Source organism: Molothrus ater, chromosome 2 (assembly GCF_012460135.2).
Source record: "Molothrus ater isolate BHLD 08-10-18 breed brown headed cowbird chromosome 2, BPBGC_Mater_1.1, whole genome shotgun sequence".
Taxonomy (NCBI): Eukaryota; Metazoa; Chordata; class Aves; order Passeriformes; family Icteridae; genus Molothrus; species Molothrus ater.
Genome location: NC_050479.2, coordinates 64,430,988 through 64,457,046, shown reverse-complemented (window position 1 = coordinate 64,457,046; position 26,059 = coordinate 64,430,988). Strand labels below are relative to the sequence as shown.

Genomic DNA, 26,059 nt, shown 5'->3' with positions numbered 1-26,059 from the left:
GGAGACCAAGAAACTGTGTGTGCAGGTAATGCACTTTAAAAAAAGCATTTTTTCCACCTCTCAGAAACTAAAAAGACTCAAAACCACACCTAAATACTTCCGACAATGCAACAGCTTAAAACTTCTTTGTTGCCTTCTCTGATTTTCCATGGTTATTACCTTGGGACACAGAGGCTTCTTGGCCAGATACTTAGTGGTAGGGTCACAAAGGCAGCAACGGCTCAAAGAAATGAGATGAGCAGAGACCCAGAGGCATAAGGATCACACCATGGTTTCTGACATGCTATGGAATAGGTTTTCTCTGCACTGTGAGCTTACTATCATCTTTTAAATGAAATAACATGCTTCCTAGAAAGACCCCTGCTATTAAATATTTGGGTTAACTACCACAAATAGGCTCTAGCAGAATACTTCTCACAAAAGTTTTTTAGTGTCTATGTATGTAGAGCAAATTTAGAAGTTGTCCAATTATAAGTACTTGGTCTTCAAGAAAAAACTCAAATTTTTACTAGTGCATGTTCTCAATTTTTTCTCAGAAATTTAGAATAAAATATACACATATATCCAGCTGCAGTTTTTCAACAAAAATTCTCATTGTAGAGCAAATGATGAGGGAGGCACACATACTTGAGCTTAATAGAAATCTAGCTTGATAAATTGATGGAAATAGGGGGTTAGTAGGATTTAATTCATTCTTAGCCTTAAACCATTCTTTGATAATAAGTGTGAAGCTAATAATACTAAATAAGTGTAGTAGAAAGATGCTTAACACGTGTAGAGTTAATCACCTGTACATTCCTGGTTTATGATTACAAAGATGCTCATTATCCAGCATTGTGCATCGAAGGGGACATGCAACAACTCTATGTTTCTTTACTAACCTGGATGTAAGTACCTAGAATTTAGTCCTGCAACTCTCACTTTTATTTCATCACTTTTTCTCCCATGTGCAGCTACATCTTTTCTATTCCATAAATAATTATTTGCCTGAGACTTTTTAAGTTTAAAGGAAAGGATGAAGCAGAAAACTCTCTCAGCTGGAGATCTGGCTTGCCTAGAAAAAGGCTTGTGTTAACTACAACCTAATGCAGTGCTACCACCAGACCAAGTAACGACAGCAGAGAAAGTACACAGCACTTTGACAACACAAAAATCTCACTTTAAAAAGCCACCTTCTAACTCCCAAGGAACAGCTACTTATACCTTCTCTGTTCATAGACATATAAAGGCAATTTCTACTTTAAATTACCAGGCAGCTTATCCTACTTACACAGTCACATGGCCCCAGTGAAAGCAGCGATCGACTACACTCCTATCTCCAAACCTGCTACCCATCTCGCCCCAGGAGCTCCAGGGCCATTCACACGTTAAGCCTGTTCTGGGAGAAGCTCTCTGGTTCTGCAAACAACATAGTCAAAGTCTGTTCAAAACCTGTGCCTTCCAGTTTTCCTTTGAACACAAGTTCAGGCCAGATTGAAAACAAAAACAAAACAAAAACCAGTCATTAAAGGAACATGGTCTATATGATAAATAAGGGGTTCATAATACAAATTTACCCTTGGACTTACATTGTCTTTTAACTTCCATATTTTGCACAACTTTTTTACCTACTGTTACTTTTCAGATTAGATATCTCTGTATTTAGCCCAAAATCTTTTATTTTCTCTGCATCTTGGAAGAGCTGTGCAGACCTATGAGAGCTGACAAGCCTACAGAAAACCAGGTACAATTCTGAATCCTTGAACGATTTAAGGAGAACTACTTAATTCAACTTTGGTTGAATACTTTAGTTTTTTCTAAATGCAAATATGCAAAGATTTATGAAGATGCAGGTTAACATATAGACAGCAAGTTACAAAGCCTGGCATTAACATTTACTTATTAACAAAACTGCATGTGCACCATCAGGTTTTTTTCCCAGAAGGTCTATGCCTTCAGCCATCATACATTCTGTGCACACCCTGGAGCTTCAGCACAGCTGGTGAAGTTCCTGGGCTCCTACAATGAACCACTTGTAAGCCAAATTTTGCCATTTCCAAAGAGCCTGAAGCCATGAGACTCTCTCTACTAAGTTTTAAACCGTGCTTTCTTACATCCTGACTATGACAACACATTAAGCAACACACGCTCCCTAAAGGTGATAAAAAAAAAAAAACCCAAGCAAAATTTGCTATGCAAACAGTTTTTAGAAACAGTTTTTGTGATCCCTTGCTCAAATCACTCTGCACAGCTAAGTCAGCAACCTGCACTGGGGTAAAGAAACCGATTATTCCAACTCTTATCAAGTATCAGATTTTGAAAAGATGCAATATTGCAAGACAGAAATGACACAACACTGGTGTACTTTCTGAGCAACCAGGGAGAAATGAAAACAATGAAATATATGTTGAATAGAGGAGCAAGCTTCAAGAAGACAATGATGAGTAGTCCCCTTAGCAAGAAGAGGTGGGTATTTGAATCTAAAGGGCAGTTTAAGAGTGGATCATGCTAACTTCTTTGGGAGTATAAATGGCAAAAAGCTAGCTCTTGTATGAATAGGAAGAGTAATGGAATCTTGACTTAGTATTTGTACTTAAATATGTACTCAGTATCTGGCAACAAAAAGATTATATATATTATACAAAAGATTAACTCAACAGCAAACCTCAGCATAAGCTTAACTCTGAGGTTAACTTCTCCATCTTCCTCATAAAAAAGCAATTCAACTCTTTTGCACCCCACAGAAAATCAAGAGACCAAGATCTTCAGCCGTTCTGCCCTTGATTCTTCCAAGTAACTTTTGCGTGTGTTAAATGTGAAGGGGCACATCTGAATCACACTCCATTTGTCACCCTCTGACAAAAATCAAGTCAACACAAGGGTCTATCAGCTATGCAGCTGGTAAGTAAGAGTTATGCAGCTCTATTTAGCCAGATTTCAGAATAAACCAAATCACCAGCACAAACCAACCTACAGAATCACCAGTGACCTCCACTCTCAGGAGCACAAGACCTCTGCTGTTGGAGGAAAGAGCAATGAAATACTGTCAGAGCTCCTGTGTGTGGAAGGAGCTGCAGTCCTCACCTGCAAGCAGGACTGGCCCCTCTCACTGAGTAAGCCAGCTTTCCTCCCAGAGTGGGGAGATAAGGCCATCAGAACACCAATGTCCCAGAGAGCAGGGCACTGCCTACGCTCCTATTTTTAAAGACTGTCAAAGCAGACATGATTTTCTGACCTAGCTTTCTGCTTCTCTGATTTACTCTGATTTACTCTGTACATTTGTGGGTTTGAGCAGACTGGAGACATCCAGCCATGGGTTGCCTTCTGTGTTGCTTATCAAAGAGCAAGAGACCATTGTGCTTAAATAGCTACATGGGAGGAGTCTCAGCTCATCCACTAAAGAAGATCTCAATATTCCCTTCTCAGTCATTTTTCAACACCCAGCTACCTTACATGGCTCTGAATTTCACAGATGCCCTCATTTATCAGTAAATGCAATAAATAGGCTCTTACTGAAAAAGTAGAGTACAAGATGATGTCACACATCATAGTAAAAGGAGAATTGTAGGAGTTGGCTTGGCCAATCAAACACCCAAATTCTGGTTGTTTTTATTCTCCGGCCATACACAAGCATCAAAGACAAAGAATATTTACAAATGCAAAGAATGAAAGCCAGGACTTACCACCCAAAAATGAACCCAAGCATTTCTCAGGCTATGCACAAGTGCAAGGTTAAAGCCGCTCACCCCATGGCAAAATACAGTTACCTCTAAGGTGTGATGAAGCAGCGACTTCACTTCAACACCACAAGATTGCTTACAAGAAGGGAAATGAAGTCAACTTCTCCAGGTGAAGCTGCAGAGGAATTCAAGGCAGCCAGAAAGTAATTATTCAGCTGGAGTTTAGCCAGGACGCTGGAGTTAGCACTGCTGCTCTCAAAGACTGTGTCAGGGGAGTGTGCAGTGACCACCAGCACTGTCTATTGTCATCAATGCTGCTTCCCACAGAACCCAGGTTCTCCTTGGAAAGCTCCCATTTCTGGATTGAACAAGCCCAGCCCGAGTCAGTTTGGGAACAACGTAGGACAAGGAGGAAGGGTGAGAAGTGTAACTATTAGTGTCACTTTCAAGAGCAGTAAATTTTACATGGATTAAAGGGATGAAATCTTTATATATAGCAAAAAGGATAATTATAATGAAGGCATCTGTCTAGCTGGCACCACCTACAGCAAGACCTGCAAGCAGTAATTGTACAATAACAACGTGATGTTTAGTGTGAGGTTTAGGACATTCTGCCAGAAAACTTAAAGTATCCAGGTTGTAAAACAGTGTAATAAGTAGGTAATCCCCAGCCTGGCGTCCAAGTTACTGCCCTAACCTGTTCCTTATGATTATAAAACGTCTCGGTGTCAGCAGGTTCACTGTGAGTCAGAGCTGAAATAATAAATGGCTTATTCTCCATCCTGATGGAGGAAATACATCATGGCTCATTGTGGCTCACTAACTGAGGCATTTTTTTTTCAAACAGGAAAATGTAAAAATAACCAACTCATTCTGCCTTATTGCACTTATTTTTGATTAACAAGGCCCTTATTACAATCAAATTAGAAAAGAAAAAACAGTGTGTTTTCAATATGGCCTGCAAAAACAATACCTTAGGAAAAAATACCGATGAAAAATACTGCACAAACAACTGAAGAACACAAAATTTGTGACAAATAGTCTCTTTGCCAAAGTGATTCCAGCACTTGGCTCTTGTAAACAACAGGTTGCCTGAGCTGAGGTGAAGGTCTAGGCTGTAACCCTGAGGCACTTCTGCTCCCAAAAAGCTGTCTTTAGTCAGGTCCCCGTGTTCACAACATGATGACAACTCAACTCCTGAGTGTTTGCACACTCAGGACCTCTAGCTGTGAGCTCCAGAAGAAAGGTGCCATCTCTTGCTTCGCACATTGCTGGCAAGCAAACAGTGCCCCACTTCTGTCATGTCTGCCCCAACACCACACATAAACCACACAAAATGTCCTCCTTGGAAGCTCTTAAGAGACCCATGAAACCCCAGCAACTCAAAAAAACTCATCCTTTACTTAGCACAGATATATATAACAGAAGGATCATTGTAAGCAAGGTGCAGTCAGTCCTCCACACTGTTTGCAAACTGAAAGAACAGTAACAAGTGGAAGAAAATAAGCATCATTATTTTATGGACTTTGACAAAAAGTGCAGATATATTAAGATGATTATTTCAAGCTCAAATTTGGAGGACATGTATTTTTATACACACACAGAGTGGCCTAAATATGTAGATTACTTTAAAAAACAGAGTAATATATAAAATCCAGAACAATACAGAAAAATGTATAAGCAAATTTTTAAATTTTTAATAACATCCATTCTCAAAAAAAGAAATGAAAGTACCTAAAACAGTAGAAAATACAAATAGAGAGCATTTTCAGAAATAATCAAGGAAAAAAAAAAGTGAGTAAATATCACAAAGACAGCCCCAGTTGTTTTCAGAGAAATATCTGTCCAAAAGGATTTCAAGTTCTATGACTCTGCATATTTGAAAGACACAATAATTTATATTAGACTTACAAAGAATACAAAATTCTTTGAATTAAAATAACATGCACAAAGAAAATAAAATTTCTCCAATATTTTATTGTAGAAAAAAAATATCCTCACATTTTTCTGCATTATATGTTGAATAAAAAATTATAAATTAATAATTTGGACTGGAGTATGAAAAAACAAATGTTAATTCCCAGAGTACTACTGCTAATAAGCTGGTAATCGATAACTAAGTTATTTATGACCAACAAATAATGATGTTATTTATTGATATGTTTTATGATATCCATTTATTTATATGGTTTATATCCATAATATACCAAAAATGCAAATTAAAGTACAAAATTAATGTTAGAGTGGTGTCCCTTTACTGAAAGTTTTTTAAATGTACAGTTTAAGTGTACCGATGAACTATTTCATTCTTGCATATCCTTTCTGCTGCTTCTTGTGCACACTTTGGCAACTCGATTTTATGATGACCTTTAAAACATCAGCATCCTATGGGCAGTAGCAGTGGCCAGGGCTCAGAGCTATGACTGCAGCAGGGCAGGCATTTTCACCCTGTGCACGTTTTGCCACGCCAGAGCTCGCCTGTGAGACACTGCCGTGCTGGGTTCCACCCCACGCTGTTTTCTAGCTGAAAACCCCGAATAATTTGAGTTCTGTTCTGGTGCTATCCATCAGCCCTAATTCTTGGCAGCTACTTAAAAGGGCTAATGATCTTGCAACGGAGTCATGGGACTTTGAGTCATGGTCCCAGCCCCAGCTCCAGGTTCCACCACCAGCCCCACAGGGCTCCAGGCCCGTGCTCCTTCTCAGCTGCCCCACCATGGCCAGCGAGGACACAGGAATGTCTCTTTCTCTTCCTGGGCCTGTCTCTAGGCTCCACAGGATTTTGTGACAGCTTCTGATACATTCAAGGTTGTTCCCCTTGCATCCTCTCGTCTCCTCTCCACTGCCCTCAACAAAAATGCATGCCAAAGTGAGTGAAAATACTGGCGTGTGAAAGGTGGATACACTGAAGCTATGCAAGCACAACAAATCATGTCACGCTCTCCTGCAAATTAACCCACACCGTCACCTCCCCTACCACATATTCCACAACTTCCCATGGGCAGAATCTGAATCCCACAATCTGCACCCCCTCTCCAACTTCACTACTTTCACTCCTTTATCTTTAGCAGCCCCCAAATACCACAAGCCCCAGTGAAAGGCCTTCAAACTCCACAGCATCCTTCAGGTCCTCCTAAACAACCCTCCTTAGAGCATCCACCAGGTCCATAAAAGAGCTTGGACTGGCCAGCAAGCTGCTACCCACCAGGAAGAAAATGGCAGTCCCAAGCATGGTTACTTAACTCTTGAACTGAACCTTTTTTTTTAAATAATGTTTTATGAGATCCATAATAATGAATATTCCAGTGATGAGCTGGACTCATTATTGCCTTGTGACTCATTAAGGGTTTTTTCTAAACTGAGCAAAGTTTCCATATTTTTTGGGCCACATCTCACATGAGAGGTACACTGCAAGGAAGTGTTACAAATCAAAACAACTTCAATGACAACACTACAAAGAAGAACAAAACCTCAGCATTTGGAATGGCAAGAAATTGGGATTTATATATATCCCCCAGATAAATTTAGATTTATTAATCCCTTTCACCCTTTGGACTACAACCCTTTAAAATGCAGGAAGAATGGTTCATTTTAAGCCTCTGGACTTTTTTCCTTTAATTGCATTTCTGTTTTGGCTTGTGATGTGAACAGATCTGTTCCATGACATTATACAGCAGTGCTTTAGAAAGCAAAAGTCTGCTCTTTTCTATCCTACATCAGTAAGAGAGAAAAAATTTCGTCCTTCTGACCCAAAAATCACAGAAAAGAATCTATTTGTCTAAAGACAAGATTTGCAGATAGTTGTCATACCTTGCACTGAACAGCAAAGTTGGACAAAGCACACAAGGTTTGTATTACACAAGCTCTTCCTTTAACTCTTTTTATTAATTTTTTGAATGGGTATATTTACTTCCTAACGTACAACTCATAGCACGTTATCTTCCTTATTAATTGCAGCTTGTTTTTGACACTCATTTAATTTTGTATCTTTTTCTTTTATTCTCATCTGTATTTACAATGTTAATGAACAGTTCATGCTTCCAGGTAAAGATTGTTTTTTTTAACTGATAGGAAACCCTATAAGGTCTTACGGTTGCAGTTTTTCTCCATAACAAACCCTTCCATTACGTTGGAGATTTCATACCTTAAAGATATTCCTTTTCTTTGTGACACATATTGTCTTCTCTTTAGAAAGTAAAACTTTCCTAACTAAGCCTCAATGACAGAAAGTAGGATTTTACAGAGAAAAAAACCATAAAAACACAACAACTCATTGTACTCGCGATTTAACTCACATTTCAAAGACTTTCTCATTTCCTCTCTTGCCTTTTCTTACAAACACCACAACCAAAACAATTTGTTTGCTTTGATTTTCAAAACTCTACTGTTTCCAAAGACAAGAAAATTTCTCTGCAACCCGCTGAGCTTACCAGCATGTTACAGCTTTTGTTCCTATATGAAGACCATGCAGCCTTTGCAGACTTTCTAGAAAGCACAGAACAACTTGTAGTTCAGACATGCCCTACATCTGTCCTGGGAGGGGGCAAGCCCCCTGACTGATGGATGTCATGGCCATCTCTGGCTCAAAGAACATATCTCATCATATGCAACTCAGACACATCACACTGCTGAGTACCCCTGGTCTTTTTCAAAAGGGAAAAGGGTGACAATCCTCTTGGACTGCACATACATGGAAGTCATGCTGTTTATCTGAAAAGAGATACCTCTTCTGTGTGTAAATTGTGTGGTTGTGCTCAGTATTTAGGAGACCAGAGTTAAGACTTCCCAGCGCTGGAGGGCAGGGAGTTAGGTGTGGGCTAAACCCATGTATGGCTGTCACCTTTCTAACTCCTTGGAGGAGCAGGTAGTTACTACCACAACTGAAATCTGTGATTTCTCTACAGACTTGAAAATACTTGCTTGTTTTACTCCTTCTTACAGAACCTTTTTTCCAGTCCTTTAGCGGCCACTGTGGTATGGGCAAGAAGATACTCAGATCTTGGTTTCCAAATCACTTGGCCAAACTATAGCCTGTACAGAAAAAACCTCAGAGGTTCCTGAACTCTCAGTGTCTGGAAAACATGGCAAATTGGGCCAGTCCCCTGTGGAGTCAAAATGCGAAGTCTTCACATGAGGTAGAAACAACATGGTCCAAGATTATCATCTTAGTTCCATGCACTTGGAACTACAGGCCTGAATTTGATGAGGTTATTTTGTCAACACTTGAAGCTGTCCTTGGCCTCTCCCCTAAACTAATAATTTGAGTCTAAAAAGACCTCTATGGAAGGTCACAAGGGCTGCCTCCTTTCTCAGGAATTACTGTGCCTGATGAAGTTATTCCTTGTGAACTGATGAAGTTTTTCCTTGTGAACACTTAGAACAGGAACCTATTCCTCTCCACCAACTACCAATCCCATACAGACCAGCCTTCTAAGCTAAAAGCACACTATGTAACCCTCTTCATCTCTATCTTCTTTCCCTTATACAGCTACCCAAGGGCTTTCCCTGCAACATCAACAGGTTCTTTGAATCACAAAAGTCAACAAATGGATAGGAACCACCAGGCTTGAATAAAGGTTCCTCTGAGGTAGGAAGGAACCTGCAGGAAACCTCACACAATTTCAGAAGAAGACTGTGCTTTCCACACCAGCTAATCAGCCAGGGAAGCTTTGCTGCTGCAGGGAAACTTCAGAACCTTACTGGACTCTCTCACAACTGGTTTGCATCAGCAGTTACACACCTGACCTTTAGGTTACCAGTACAAGATGAAGTAAAACCTTAAACAATAAGCAAGCTCTATTTTTCTTACTGGTGTTGCCTGTGTGAACATTAACACAGGATTTACATGGCAGAGGAAAACAGGTGTTAATGAGGAGAGGTAATATTAAGTAGAGATATTCTTTGCTACTCTATTTCTCTTCCTCATGTAACAAAATTTAGTATAAGTGGTACTCAAGCAAGTCATCAGCATTAGCAATAAACCTGGTCAGAAGTTTCTGACTATAAAAGCATTCCAGCCTCTAGGTTTTTTCCTTAAATTTGGAAGGTTCAATATTTCAGTATAATTCAGTCCATGTTCAAGACATTTCTAGGAAAAGGCACATATCCTACAGCAAAGGTAATTTAACAGTCACTTACCAGCAACAAACTTAAAGCCTTTATTGGCAATTTCAGCTTCTGCTCTGCATGATTCATTTATCCCTGGGATAAGCCTGAGCAAGGGATTCCTCCAGCAAAAGACAGACTAATCATATTATTTCAAGTCAGTCAGGTATTCACTTTATGCCATCCGGCCCCGATGGCAAAATTGCTTGCAATAGCAGATCTCCCAATGTTAGAGGAAAAAATACTTTCACTGGCTTAATCAAAGCCAAAAGACAAAGCTCCTACAGTCTGAAACACATAAATGTTACCACTGTCTCCTTCTCGCTCGTAACCTTTCACGCTGTGCTGGGAAGTGGCTTCTACACAGATTCGTAAAGGTCTTTTCCAGCTGAACAATTCTGTGTTTCTATGGCACGCACCCTCATTTCAGACACGCATTAGACAGAACACAAAATTACCCTCACAAGGCAGCACTGCTACATTGCATCCCAGTGGCTGGCATAGAGAGGACTGATCTTTGCAAGATGCTGAAAGATCTCAGTACTGAGAAACAAACTTGAAAAGGCTTGAGGTTTTCCATCCCACTTTCTGGGGGAGTTGTATGCCATGCATCCAGCAGGTGCTGGTACTTTCACACATCATGCCTAGCTAAAGATGCCTAACCTGGTAAGATTTTTGGTGTCAGTTATTTCTTACCTCTGTCTCACCCTGGATGATAACTTGATAACTTGATAATTAAGAGGTTTGGTGCACTTTCATTCCAGGCTGGTTACTGAAGGACAGGCTGCAGCACCTACACAGCACAGCATGGCAGCTAGCTGGCAATGGAAAGTACAGGAAATACCAGCTCTTGTCCCAGGAGTAGACAGGAAACATGGGTAAAAGATAAGCAATTATACCAGTAACTATGCAGGTTTTTCTTTTCCTCTGCTTCTACCAACCTCCCTAAACTCCAACAGCTTTCATCGCTCTCACTTAGGAGAGCCATTCAGGCTCCTACCCTCCTGGTGCCCCTGCTCTACACCTGCCAATGATGTTCTTGCTCTCATCATCTTTGAAAATGGAACTATTTCTTCTCAACCATACAGTTTTTGATGTTGACAGCTTTTATTTCACACAGGAAGAGCTTCCTGCACACCTGAAAGTTTGCCAGTCTTTTTCCCATGGCTCTAAGAAAAGGCACTGCCTCCTTGAAGAGCATCATCAGGCCACCACCACCACCCCTATTCCCTATGTTCTCAAATCCAACACAGAGGGCAGTCACATGCTTCTGTTTATACATCCCATAATACAAAGCTGCAATTTATCAATAAATGCCTTGAGGTGCAGAGGAAAGCCCAAGCTAATAAAAATCTGCTGGGATTATCTGCTGGTGTTTCACATCAGCAGCACAGGGGCCAGGGAAAACTGAAGGGAAATTAAGGATGTGGCAGAGAGCATACTAAGAGCAAAAGAAAGGGATGCTGCAGGTATTTGAAGAGTTGGGGATTAAAGATGGAAGGAAGACAACAGAAGTAGAGGCCCAACCTTTTTTCTTTTTCTTTTCCTTTTTTATTTTAAACTTGAATCCAAGGCATTCAAGAATGACTTAAGTATATGGGCAAACAGATATTCACTATGTTTTGCTCAATAAATAACTAACCATTGGAACCCATGCCTGCAGGATAACTGTTGGAAAAATGACTAGCAGTGATTAAAAAAGGATTAAATGGGTTTTATAAGCAACAGTATCTGTTGTTAAACATACTAAAATAAAATTACAAGAGTTAATAATCTGTTTGCTTCAGGGCATAAACTAATCCTCATCTAAGGGTAGCAGAGATCTGCTTGCATGTCAGCTCGATATCTGGTGCAACAACTCCTCTCCATTGGCAAGCAGTCCTTGCTTTTGATTCCTGGCATTTTAAAATTGTCTTTCTTGCCTGAAAAAGAGAGCATGCTATTGCTCAAGCCTTCAACTGACCTCACATAATTAAGAGGAGTTTACCAGACGTATCATTCCCTTGAGGAGCGGGGGTGAAATGTTTGAAAAGGGAAGAAAACAGTTTAATTGCTCCACATTTCAATATTCTGCTCTCAGTTTCTTTAAATACAGTTGTCAGGGCACTAATACCAAGCACATGAGTTGAAACTGTTGGAAAAAGCTTAAAGACATGAACAAAGCACGCAATCTATTCGTACTTTGCAAATGGTTCATCAGCCAAATCATTTCATGAGAAAATAAGATCTTTGGGACTGCCAGCAAGGGAAGATTTTTAACATATTAGAACAGAAGAATTTACTCTGCCTGGTAATAGTTAAAGCATTATCTAATATCACAGCCTGGTTCTCAAAGATGGAATAGAGTTGACACACAAACTCCTCGAGATTATGATCCCAGCCCTCTCCAAACCCAAACCCATGAACCTTACTAACAGATTGGCTAGTGTCCCAAATAATTGCTTCTGGACAAAACACAACACAGAACACAGTGACACATCCAATGTGGTTATGAACTTTTCGTTTCAAGCACCAGTTTGCACATTCTCACAGGTAGGACAGCTGCCTGTGAGAATGTGCAAACTGGGACAATCCTCCACTGGCTCAGGACAGCTCCTACAGAAGAAATCTTGAACACGAGCCATACAGAACTCATTCCACAAGCAATCTTTCCTTCCAAACTCTCAGGCTAAACCCCCCAGTTCTACTGCTCTACAGATTTTATATTATTATCTTTTATTTTAAGAGGGGTGCAAATTCCAGCTGGTCCAGTTTGGCAACCCAAATGCTCAACATTTAAGCTGTGTTTTCAGAGAAGGACTTTGCAATGCTCCACATTAACTCACTAGCAATTCAGATCATGTCCAGAGTGCTTCTGCAAAGTTTAGCAGAGAGCACCCAACAGATCAGTATCAGTGCTAGAGCCCAATGTTAAACTCATAGCCAAAGCAAGAAATATAGAAAGCCTGGTAGGGAAAAAAAAAACAAAAAAAAAACCAAAAAAAAACAAAACAAAAAAAAAAAAAACCCACACAACCAAAAAATCAAAAAAAAAAAACCAAGAAAAAAACCTCTGACACTTAAATGAGTTTTACAGAGAATACAAACATACTGTTTCAAACCACTGTATGTATGTATTCCCTCTCCTCCCCTACTGCTGAAACAGCAAAGTATGCATGGCAGATGGCATGATTCATCTGAAAATTACTCTAGCAGCACTCTATTAGCCTCTAAGGAGTAAACTAGGATAAAAATATACTGAATGTTAACTAAAAGTAAGCAGTTGTCATGAGGAGTCGTCAGGTCAGTCTACTTGCTTAGTTTGCAGAATTTTCCTTTCAATCAGCAAGAAGCACTACACATGAAGATAACATCACTTACTTGTTCTACCTACAAGGAATTATTGCAGAAGAGAAGCAACTGGGACACAAAAAGGTTTATTTTCCCACACCTGAGTAAAAATGTAGCAGCCACAGTCAGGCCAAGAGTGACAGGACATCACATTAACAATGGCCTCAGCTACTTCGGGTGAGATGGGAGAGATTCAGCTTCTTAGAGACTGCACATCTTAGCTGGAAGAACAACTTTCCACATGCCCAGTAGCTGAATGCAGATCTGCTCAGTGGAAAACACAGAAGAAGGGACCTCAGGAAGTCTGTCCTTGCCCCAAGATATCAGTAATTACACCCATCAGCCCACATGGCACACAGAGTAACTTGCCAGGGAAGTGACAAAATGAATGCCTGCATCACATTCAGCGTTAGGGCAGCCTTACCAAGCAGCCTGACTCAAAAATGCAGGAAAAGCACCATGCCACGAGTCCCCCTGCTTCACATAAAAGACAGGAGTCAGCAGTGCAGCATGTCTTCTTCCAGAGAAATTAAAAAGTATAGGAAAGCAAGGAATTGGGTTGCCAGATGTAAGCAATGCTGAGCACTCGCTCAGTGACCTCCTGGACTACCACAGGATGCCTCCAAGTGAAACACCATCACTTAGTTGAAAATAAGAAATGAAACACGTTCTTAGGTGGTTCAGATTATGCTGACAGTAAAAAACTCACTACAGTGCAGCCCACTGCCCCAGGCCCAAGTAGTCTAATTGTCCCGGTTCTGTGCCCCAAGCTAAAAAATTCCTTCCCAAATAAACAGTCCACAAGAACTGACTTTTTTGCTCCATCAACAATAATCCTCAGTCAAGAGAAGCTGAGTATTTGGTGTGTGTTATATATGCAGGTTAACCAGGTGAAGCCAGTAATGCAGTTACCCTCATCCTTGGGGAGAAGGTGGTGAAACTGTGCTCAATGTAGTATCTTCAAAAAGGCACTTTCTACATATGTATACGCTACCACGTCAGCCTCGTTGCATAACCAGGTTGTGCAATCATTGCAAATTCATTTACATCTTCTGTTCCAGCACTCCAGAAGTGGGAAGGAGGGATTGCTGTCAAGGGAAAATGTTGATTTTGCAGGAGTGGTCTCCTTGGCCACAGGAGGATGGTCTGAAGAGAGGTCACTGGTAGTGGGGAGGGCAGCAGGACTCCATCCCTAATGCCTCTACTGCTCACTAGAGCAGACATTTGGAACAGAGTTTTAGTTGGAAACCTCAAAGCAAAGAATGACTTCATAGCATCAGGGGATGACTAGCGTTGGCTTGGGCTGCAAGCAGGGAAGATTATGGTTTCTCCTTTAAATGCTTATGACTATGTCATTGCCACAGAACTGTAAAGAAGAAATCAGCAAGAGTGCAGTATCAGGTTTTCATAGACTGTACAAACTGGATTATTCAAGAGTGACTCAAGTTCCTAACAAGCATAGAGAAGTCTGCATTAAGATAGCATCTCTTGATTTTTCCCAAAATCAATTGCAACAGGCTGTACTTAAAAATACTGCTTTAAACTCCTGTCCTTGTTTGTATTTCAAGGCAGCATTGAGTGAATTTAGTACATTTCTGCATAAGGAGGGCACAAAACACAAACACTACTGGGGACCAGACATTAGATCAGCATTAAAAGCCCACCAGCCAGAATATACACTCACACAAGCTCAGGAGAGATGCTCAGCTCTTGCCACAAAGGTAAGCTCTCAGCCATAAAAACCTGACACCATAGCTTTACTCGGAGGCTGCACATATTGATCAAGGAAAAAGGAGAAAAAGGCAATAAAATTACTCCCCCAATTTAAGCCAAAAGAGAAAGCTCCTGGTTCAGCCCTCTCCATCCATCTCTGAGGTTTCCAAGCATTTAAAACACTGAACTGCCTTCCAGGTCTGCCTTAATACCATCCCAATGATGCCAGGGCCAAGATACCATAAAAACTATGAAAAATTAAAGCTGCTCTAAGTTAAACATGCAGCCACTCTGGGTTTTCACATAGGGAAAAAAAAAAGAAAAAGTTGTGGGGTTTTTTTTGTTCTTCTCCACTATAGATTTCTAGATATTAATCAAAATCTAAATATGTCTAGCTACATAGAAGTGTGTAGAGCATTTTTATTTATGTTTAACTTATGTACTACAATTTGATTAGATCACACATGAGGCTGCATCCTCATCCTGAATTTCAAATAGCTTCTGGTTTGAGCTGCAGATCCATCAGCTCATCTCAAAGAAGCAGGGGTGAAGCAGGACAAGTATAGCAGCAACTGCAAATATCTAAGCCTGACCCGATTCTGGTAACTTAACCTCCTTTAACACCACATAATTTAAAAATATCAGTAGTAGTAATAATCAATCTAAAAAAAATTAGTAGTAAAAATAATTAATCTAATCAATAAACATTATATACCTTGAAACAACATCTCATAGATTCATAAAATGGTTTGGGTTGGAAGGGACCTTCAAAATAATCAGGTTCCAACCCCACCACCACAGGCAGGGACACTTTCCACTCGACCATGTCGCTCAAAGTCCCTGGCCTTGAACACTTCCAAGGATGGGGCACCCACGACTTCTCTTGGCAAACTGTGCCAGTGCCTCACCATCCTCACAGTACAAAATTTCTTCCCAGTTATCTGATCTAAATGTTATCTCACTTATCTCTTTCAGTTTAAATCTTCCAAGTTAGCACAAGCATTTCTTCCCTCACCTGCACCTGCAGAGACATTGAAAGATCTTACTGAGGAGCAAAGGCAGCAGCATGGTATCCTCTGGAGATGCCAAGGGACGTACCTTAACTGATCTAAGTAGTGACAAATCTACTCAGTGAATCACTGCAGACTTCCCTGGGAACTGCAAAGAGGAGAGAGGATTCCTTTCCCTGACCTCTCTGCACACCTGAGCAGTAAGCAGCAGAGTACCCACACAGGGGCAGACAAAGCATTTTGGCAGGACTGCGCCGGTGGGCTCTGCTCCTGCGCCAGGCAGCTGCCCGGTCACGGCTGGAACACTCCCTGAAATGCGCACAGCAGCACCCTGCCAGCACTGGGGCAAAGCCAGGCTCCAGGCTCTCCCACGCAGCCCTGTGCTCACACCTCCCCACACCCGTACCCACAGCCAGGGGCACTGGGAGCAGCCCTCAGCCCCACAGTGCTGGGACACTGGAGCCTGGCAGCGCAGTCCTGCAGGGGAACAGAGCCAAGGGGCGAGGAAAGAGAGGGTCCAACCAAACAGGCCTGAATTACACCTGCGTACTGCACTTTCCCACGTGTAGACAACAACAGCACATATAATCTCTCTTGCCCCAGAGCACCACCAGCATGCCTTCAGAGAGCCAGGTTTTCTGGGAGAAGGGGTTGGGGGCTGGCAAATAATTACATTTAATCTGAAGGTTCAGATTTGAGGAGCGTATTTTTGGAAAGAGAAATCAACACGTTTAACAGTGAGCAGGAGCACAGAGCACAATCCTTTCACATCCTGACAGGGTAGAACTGCGGAGGCCTGCTATGAAGCATGTCTGAATAACAGCATCTTCATTTTTTGAATATCTAATTAGGAGTTTCTATATATTGCAAAGCATTGCTATAAGATATAATTTAGTTGGCAAACACTAAAGATCTCAGTCTGTAAGTATGCTTTTGGCAATCAAAATTCAAATCTGGATATATATCCAAGATATGTATGGCACCGGTACCTTTTTTTTTAATTCTAACAATTACAATCAAATTAGCAGATTAACTCATATCAGTTTTAAGCAAATGCAAGCTACAAGCAAATGAGCCTACACCACCACCACCACAACAGTGTATTTTTGGATTGCTAGTATCCTCACTGCCATTAGCGACTTCACATATATTTAACACATATTAAAGGGCAGTAAAAATCTAAGAAGGCTACGGATGCCAGAACTTAGCACTGACTTAGAACTCACATATGCCAAAAAACATTTGCAACTGTGCTAATTCCAACTGTGGGAACTGAAAGGCAGATTCATATAACACAATGGGCAACAAATCTATTCCTTTAATTTCAGTCGCCAAATTTTAATTAATTTCCATCCAAGCAAACACCAAGCATTTCTGCTGATCTTGCAGGATGTAAGCTCATTTGCACAATAAATGCGGTTTAACAAGTCACCACATTTATAGCAAGTTGCTTCAGTCTTATCTAACTGCACAGTTTGAAAAGTCAGTGATGGGTAAGTGAAACCCCACCCACGTCGCAGTTTCTGGAGTTAAGCACAAGAAAACTGAAGAAGTTGCCACCTTGCCATTACAAGTGAGACTGCCAACAGTAAATTGACAGTTAGAGTCCACATTCTGAATTATGTGTATACCCCTTATTCAGGAAGGGAAAAATTAATGGCTATACTCTAGTGCTCCAGAGTTCCCCTTCCAAAAAAGTGCAAAGACCTTCTCTGCTGTGTAAATTTGAACAGGTCACATATAAACAAATCCTGGGAGGCACAAAGCACTGCAGCACTAAAGCAGCCTTATGCACTTTCAACTTTCTCCAGAACCCCAGTTTCCATGGACAGCACAAAGGCTGCTCACACGCATCACTCCTACACATATGCACACCACTTATTTCATTAAAAAAGGGTTTCATTTCCTGATTTCTGTATGTGATGAAATTTCATTCTGGTAGCAGCTAAATTAAAGGAGGGGCATTTCTAAAATTTTCTAAAGAGAGACACCAACATGCAAGAAGCAGAGCCCTCCCAGCTTCATCATTTTACATCATGGTGCAGAAGCACCACAGAGGCCTGGCACTAAGTGGCCTCTGAGAAAGAAAAACCAAAAAAAAAATTAAGATGCTAATAAAATAAGAATTCTCACATATTACAGAGCACAGACAGAAGATATAATTTAGTAGCAAGTATTATGGTTAAGGGCACCTCTACTTGCAAGCACGTTTCTGGTACTCAGTCCAAATTTAAGTCTGAATATAAACTATTTCAGAGACCATGTTCCCAGCACATTCTCTCAACTACACATGTGCCAGGCCCCAGAAGCTACACCCCACAGACCTACATAGCAATAGCCCTGAAAAAGCTATAAAGGAGTCCCACATTCTCACATCAACATGAGCCTACATTGGACACACCAGCAAAGCACTTGGAGAAACACAGGCTGCTTAGAAATGCAATCACAGCCATCCCTGGCACGCTCTCTTGAAGCAGCAACAGAACTGAACACACTTCCAACTGCATGGATTCTCAGAATTCCCAAAAACTAGGTTTCTAAGACTAGAACAAAAGACGATGTGTACCTTTAAGTTTAATCAACTCTAGAATAAGACATATGTTCAAACAGAACTAGATCATTGATACTGATGCAAGGTGCCTTTAACAGCTCAGTAAGTCATCTGAGCAAACTGAGTGCTACCCTCCACTCCTCCAGTAATTCCTAATCTCTGTCTGATGCAGAAGCTGTCAGAGTCCCAGGAGGTTTTGAGTGACTACATTTATAAAGGTAGAGCCACTTCTGGTCCCATCTACCACAAACCAAAGCATTGCTAAGCCTTCACCATTCATTACAGAAGTGTTTCAAAACTTAACACGTGCCTCTTTAGGCATCATTTTAAGCAATCTAGTAAAGACCAGCGTCCACTATCAAAATCTAGAGCAAGAATGAGGCTTAATGAAGATCTTAGAAGATGATAACCAATCCTGTAAAAGTACCTTAATTCTTTTTATCCCTCCTCCGTTAGGAATGGAGACCTACCAAGAAACCTCATGATGCTGCACTGCTCACTTAAGACATCTGCATATCACAAATGACAGTGCAGGAATGATGCACCTCTGTTTGATAAACACACATGATTAACGTTTACTAAGTATATTTAGAAATAATACTTAAACATGAATAGCACTTATCTTCACAGATCAATTCAACTCATGCTGAAGCTCACTATGGAGCAGCAGAAATGCTGTTCTTCAAAATGTGACTCTTTCCAATGCACTTAATTTCTAAAGCACAACCTATCATCACCAAGAGCAGTGTTTCCCCAATATTTAAAACCCATTTTAGCAACCAGACTGACAAACAAAATGCTACAAAATTCATTAAAATATTAGTATGCACTACCATATGCTTAACTATAAGTATCTGCAGCCAGCACCAGCAAATTTGAAGTTCCTTTCTCACAAGAGTTGACAATGAAGTAAATATATCCATCTTTTACATATTTCTGAAAGAGGAAAACAGTAAACTGTATTTCAGGTTATCTTCACTTAGTTTATTATTCATTACTCAAGGTTTTAAAATCATTTCCATCAGAAATCCTTGTTTCATATATGAATTTCTTCCCAAAACAGAAGGGGCTGAGAATTGAATTTCTGTAGCCACAACCCTACATATTTCACAAATCTGTGGCTGCAAAATATATCTGCATTTTTATTCCAGAAGCCAAGCACTTATTTTACAAAATGATTCACCAGTTGAGTAAACAGAGACGCGCGTATTTAGGCAGCATCATGCTTTGGAAACCAAAAAGATATGAGCAGACATCTCAGGACTACACAATTCCTGGTGCCTTACTGAAAAACCCAACCACCAAAAGTATTGCCTATTTGATTAAAAAGAAATAAGGAAAAAGAGAAAAAGAAAACAACCTCACATACCTCACCTAAAAATCTTTATCTCCTTGCACCACACTGCTTCCCCTTTCCATCACGAGCAGCAAAGGCTCCAGTTCCCCAAACAATTTCACCAACTACTTGTAAAACCATGTGATACAAAAATAATGATAATAAGGAAGCAGCTGAGGGTGTCATAAAAAATACAGTGGCAGAGAGCTGTTACTTTGTCTTTGTATTGAAGTTCTTTAAAGGCACTTAAGGAAAATTTAGTTCATTATGTCACTACACAAAACCACTCACACATTTCACTTTGGTGTTTAGTCTTACCTATAATCATACAAGTAACTGAACAGATACCACAGCAAACAGAAAACAGGCAAAGAAAATTAAGAGAAAATTAAAGCATTATTCAAGGCCCTGATGGGAAGCTCAAAAGCACTGACACCACTCAGCCAGGAGTTATTCAGACACAGGTGAGGAGAGCACCTTGCACTTGCAAAAATTAAGCTGAACTTTCACACCTGGAACTAAGCAAAATGCAAGCTGGGGACTGACAGACAATAAGCTGCTACACGAGGCACTGCAGTGGCAGTGAGCAGGTATGCGAGACACCAAAGAGTTTTCTCACAACAGGGTGGGCTGAGGCCAGGTGTCATGGCAGAGCAGACCCAACTGCAGCTGCCAGCTCTTGAGGCTATTTGCCACATGTATTGTAAAAGGTGTGACTGTATAGCATTGACCTTGACAGAATCCACAAACAGAAAGCCAAACATACACACCTCTACCTGCATTTGCCTGTGTGTGCTCAATTAATGAACATCACGCTGGGGGGGGCCACAGATCACCTGGGGAAGCATCTTAAGGGACAGAGGTAAAAGCCCACAGTACTGAGGGAATACACAGCCTGAGTTAAAGGCAATCTTCAATTGTGATTTTTCCCACAAAAAAAAAATCATAAGAAAAACCTCACAAAAATGATCTTTAAGCTCCCTTCCAATCCAAACTATTCTGTGACTCTATGATTCTATGTACTCAATTTAAATAAATCATCTAAATGTCAACAATTTAAACTGTTTGCTGATCTAGGTTCAAAAGCTTTGAAAAAATTCAGTGAAATTTATTCTTGATTTTTCAGTCTTTCTAATATTTTTTACTCCCTGTGATTTACAAACCAAATACGACAGAACCAGAACAACCCAGAATTCATTTTGCATGGGGACCAAATCACTACAGAATAGTGCTGACCGTAGAGAGCTCCTATGATAAGGCCACCCAAAGCACCTGTCCCATGCCTGTTTGGTCCTCAGGCTTTCAGGCTTACAACCATTCATCCCTCTGCAGCTAGATATCTATCCTCATTCCTTCAACAATGGCAGCAAATGAATTTAGGTGAACAAGCTCCCTTGGGACTAGAAGTCAAGAAGGTGTATGTGCCTGTGGGACCTTAACACTTGCCACCAAGAAAAATCAAGAACACAACCACCTCCAGATGAGCGAACCAAAATTCCATGTTTCCTGTTCAAAAACATTACAGGGTTTTATTTGAACCCATTTTCAAAAGCAGACTGAAGGGATGAGACCATTCAAGGAAGCTTAACTGCGACAGCTCCTTTACAATAAATCTCAACACTTGCCATAAAGCAAAGACATGAAATATGCACATCACAGAGATTTTTTTTATATTTTATGTATGATGATTAGCCAAAAAGCTATCATATTTGTGTCAAAAAATAGTTATCTAAGCTGCAGTAGAATTCTTGCCTCTTCTGTTTTAAGCCTTGTGTCTTCCACTCTCACAGGCAAGGCATAATGTTGCTTTTACTCAAGTACTACACTAGGAGAAAAGTCTCCTTCTTCCATGTAACTTTCACAACAATTTCTTTGTTATCTTTGCAGCAGATCTTGTTCTTGCTTCGCTTTCTCTGAGCAACACAGGTCACTATCAGCACACATTCACAACCAACAATGCAGCAAGTCTGGCAGAGCACATCCCAAGTGCTTCATTCAAGGCAGCCACCCCATGAAGACTTTGCTTCCTTAGAGCTCAACAGGGATTTGTTTATAAAGCAGAGTTTATGACAAGAAAATCGGGAATAAACTACTGTGTATGTATAATGGAGAACAATTTACCTACTTAAATAATTTTATGTTACTGATAATTTTATGTTAATATATTATTTTGGCTTATACCCCCTTATTTAAAAAGGCATTTTTATTTTAATGTTTTTATTCAGAAGAGCCTAGATGCTGTTTTGAGCTGCTACCAGATAATGTTGACACCTCTGAACTTTCCTCAGTGAAAAACTGAGAAGAAGCTGGACATCATGTATTAAATCGGGGCAGTACATATTCACAAGCACTAGAGCAGTCAGCCTCCAACTTCTGCCTGAGAAACACCACCTTGCCTCTATGCAGAAAGTGCACATTCTTTTTCGGTTCTTGTGTGTTCATACACTTTGTGAAGAATTTGAAAGGTGCTTTAGTGCACTCACAGACACTCAAACCCCAACAAGACAAAGCATCTCGAAGTTTTACTTAAGGGGGGAAAAAAAACCACCCCCCATTTCCCAGCCTGCGTCAGCAGTGCACAATGTACTCCCAGCCCTCGGTCAGTGCCAGGCTCTGAGGCGAACCCGCGCTCCCTCTGTCAGCAGAAAAGTCAGTCGCTAATCTGTGCTCATCTCTGGAGCGATGCTCCTCCTCTGCAGGGCCTCGGCTGAGTCAGGCTCCGCTCCCAGCCCCACGCCTACAGCAGGTCCCCAGACCACGGGCAAACCAACGGCTCCCAAAGTGGAAAAACATAAAAGTAATCCTCGGTCACGCTGAGCCGTGGAGAATTGGTGATAAACAAGGCAAACGAGCTGCACGCCTCAGCCAGGCCAGTTACAGAGTTGACACCCAGTGGCTGCTGGTAACTCAACTTGAAAGTGTGCTTAAGAAACTCTGCATTTCCTTGGCTTAAGTGGTAAAACCTGCAAGCATGCAACTTTCAGAGCAGCCTGGCAGTTATGCAGCCAAAGGGATGGGGGCAACACGTGTCCCATGCATAACACGGTGACTATTTAACTGTAGAAGGAGAGCCCATGTGTATTTACCCACCAGCAGTGGCAGGCTATATACCGCACTCTACCAGAGGGTACTGCAGCCAAAAATCCTACCAGGAGCAGCTTTCCCTGTCACAGCAGAGGTATGTGGGCATAGGATGTGCTCAATCTGTTAGAGGGAGGTGTGTGAGACTTCTTCCCTGCTGGAGCACCACGGGACAAGCAGCAATAAAATAGGAAGCGCCGAGTAAGTTACACAGCTATCAGTGTTTCTTACTTGCTCGCCTGAACTTGGGAGCTATTTGGTTTTATTTTGGTTTGTTTGGCTTTTAGTTCTCTTCTACTCAATTCTGAAAAGGCACTTAAGGAGACTAAAATACCACTGGAAAAAAAAGCAGCACTTTCAAGTGACAAGTTACCTTATTTAAAAGCTGTCAACTATCAATCACTTCACTCCTATTAAAGTTTTTCATGACAGATGTCTTCAGACAATTATCCTTTAAATTTTTTAGTCAAACACATCAATAGAAACTAACAAACTACTTTCAAAAGCCCTAAAAACTTTCAGCTAAAACTGAATTACAGATTAATCTGCATTTCCTTAGCAGGAAACTTACTGCTAAAAACTAGAAATTTACGAAAAGCTTACTTCTAAAAAATAGAAATTTACGAAAAGCCGATGTAACAAACATTCCTAGTGGCGCAATTAAAAATACATAAATGCAGGATTTGAGTTGACACTTTTTTAAAAAAAGAGATAGATAATACAAATACTAGAAAGTGAAGCAGAGAGCTTGATTGGCCCTAAGTGGAACTAAGTCCCGAACACACCAGAGTGCGCTGATGCCGTGCTAGGTGCTCGCACCTCACACATAAATTTTCTGCCATCATTTAATCCCTCGCAGGGCGGAGGAGGCTCTGCCCGTACGCAGACGGCACAAGCTCGTCCTGACAAGGCTCCCAACGCAACAGTGTCACAAAACTCGGCGCTGCCTCCGCCGCGCACGGGGACACGGGTGGGTGACACTTTCTCGACGGAAGCCCCGGAGAGGGAGGATTCACTGGCAGCAGCGCTAAGCCTTTATCACCCACGGGGAGGCAAAGCTGGAGGGTACCATGCGCCTGGCGCTGCCACCGGGGCCGCACAGCCCCAAGCGCAGCTTCGCTGGCTCGCCCCGCAGCTGTCCGGGGGGCAGCCGGTGCCCGAGGGTCCCGCGGAACCTGGCGAGCGGGTCCCTCGGAGATCCCACCGTGGGATGCGGGCAGCACCGGCCGCGGCGCCGGCCGGCGCGGGGCTGAGCACAAATCCCAACAGGTTGCTCCCAGCGCTCCGCTCAGACGGCAGGGACTGCGCTGCGGGAGAGAGGGAAGGAGGGAGCTCCGTCCCACCACGTAACACAAGAAAAGCGCTCCCGCAACTCAAGTTTAACAAAGCCATCAGGTCAAATACTGCGGCTTACTCATTAAACACACGGTATTTCTGCAACTCTTGTTCTGCCGCCGCTCTTCCCCCATCCCTGTTTGCCTCTGTCCCCGCTCCACCGCCCGACGGCAAAGCCCTGCAGCGCCAGGGCGGACGGCGGCACGGACCGGCCGCGTCCCGGGGCTGGGCAGCGCCGGAGCTGCCGCGGCACCCCTGGCACACGGGGGCTCTCCCCGGGCCCCCCCGGCCGCCCCCGGGCAGCAGGAGGCGGCGCCGCTCCTGCCGGCTTTGCCCGGGGACGGCGCCGTGACACCGCGTGAACTTTTGCTTTCGGCGGGGCAGGGCTGGGGGAGGCGGAGAGCGGGGGGGCGGCCCCGGTCCCTCCAGCGTCCCAGCGCCCGCGTTCTAGCGGGAGGGCTGGAACGCTTTTCTCCCTCAGGAGTTCTCCCTTTGGAAAGGTGAAAAAAAGTAGAAATGTGAGGTCAAACTGAAAGCGCGGAGCCGGAGCACTGCAGGCTGCGCAGCGGGCATCGTGCAGCCGGGGAGGGCGGCGTGCCCAGCCGCCTGCAGCGCCGCGGCTGTGCCCGGGGGCGGCGGAGCCTCCCGGGACCCCCCTCCGACGGGGCGTCCCCCACCACCCGCCGCTTACCTTCCAGCCGGCCGAGCTGTTGCTGTCGCCCTTATCCTTGAAATAGGGGACGCTCTTGACCATCCACTCGTAGATCTGGGAGAGGGTGAGCCGCTTCTCGGGGGAGCTCTCAATGGCCTTGGTGATGAGGTCTGCGTAGGACAGGTTGCCCCACGCGTTGCGCCGCGACGAGCTGCTCTTGCGGGGCTGTCCGGGCACGGGGCCCGGTGACAGACCGGCCACAGGCGGGGGCACCGGAGGCACCGGCGGCGGTCCCGGCGGGTGGAGGCGGCAGCCGGCCTCGGGCGCCGGGAAGTCCCCGCAGCGGCAGGCGGCAGCCTCCGGCGGGGCGGCGGCGGGGGGCAGCGGCGCGAAGTCCTCGCTCTCCTCTAGCAGGCTGAGGTTGCTGATGAAGTCGGCGCTCAGCGCTCCCGAGGCGGCGGCCCCGGCCCCGGCCGCGGCTCCGGCCGCCCCATCGGGCTGCCCGCCGCACGACGGTGCCGGGCTAGAAGTGGCCGAGCTGGGGGGGTTGAACTCCGGCCGCGGCAGAGGCCAGGTGCAGGAGCGGGGCCGCGGCAGCGGCTCGAAGTCGGGGTCGATGTCCACCAGCTGCGGTGCTTCGGCCATGGCGGGGCCGGGGCGGGAGCGCGGCGGGAGCGGGATGGCTTGGGCTCAGCGCCGCCGCCCCATGCAGGCTCCGGACGCGGATCGGCGCGGCACCGACGGCGCGATCGCCAACTCTCCTGGCCCCGCCGCCCTAGACCTCCGGCCTGACCTCCCGGCCCCGCCGCCCTAAACCCTGCCCCTGCCCGGCTCCCTGATCCCTGCCCTCCGCGGCAACTGCAACAGCAGCGACCCGGCCGCCCGGCGCGCACCGACTGGAGCGACCGCCCCGCGCGGGCCCGCCTCCAGCCTCCCTCCTCCTCCTCCTCCTCCTCCCGGCGGGGAGGGACGGCCCCGCCGCGCCAATGGCAGCGCCGCGCCGCCGCCCGCCTCCCGCCGCGGGGCTGCTCCGGCAGGAGGGTGCCCGTGCCCCCCGTGCTGCTTCTGGGTGGTTTTTGTTTCCCGGCGGCGCAGCGGGGAGAGAAGGGGCGAGCGGGCAGGCGGCGGTGCCCCCCGCGGCCGGGGCTGCCCGAAGGCAGTAAGTGCTCGCACGGCGAGCCGCGGGGGGGTGGCCACGCAAAATTCCCCCGCGAGTGTTTCTGCCTCAGTCGCTGCCGGCGGGGTCCTGCCTCCCGCATCGACGGGCCCGGTGCCGGGGATGAGCGG

General features: G+C 43.8%; 1 protein-coding gene across 1 annotated transcript in view; it reads right to left on the bottom strand.

Moving 5' to 3' along the window:
- FOXO1 (forkhead box O1) overlaps positions 1-25,607 on the bottom strand; it is a 61,573-nt gene extending 35,966 nt beyond the window's left edge. Inside the window, exon 1 of the mRNA XM_036379835.2 lies at positions 24,812-25,607. Coding sequence (XP_036235728.1) covers positions 24,812-25,417 — 606 coding nt within the window. The 5' untranslated portion in view covers positions 25,418-25,607. The remainder of the gene's footprint in view (positions 1-24,811) is intronic.
- Positions 25,608-26,059: the final 452 nt, after the last annotated feature.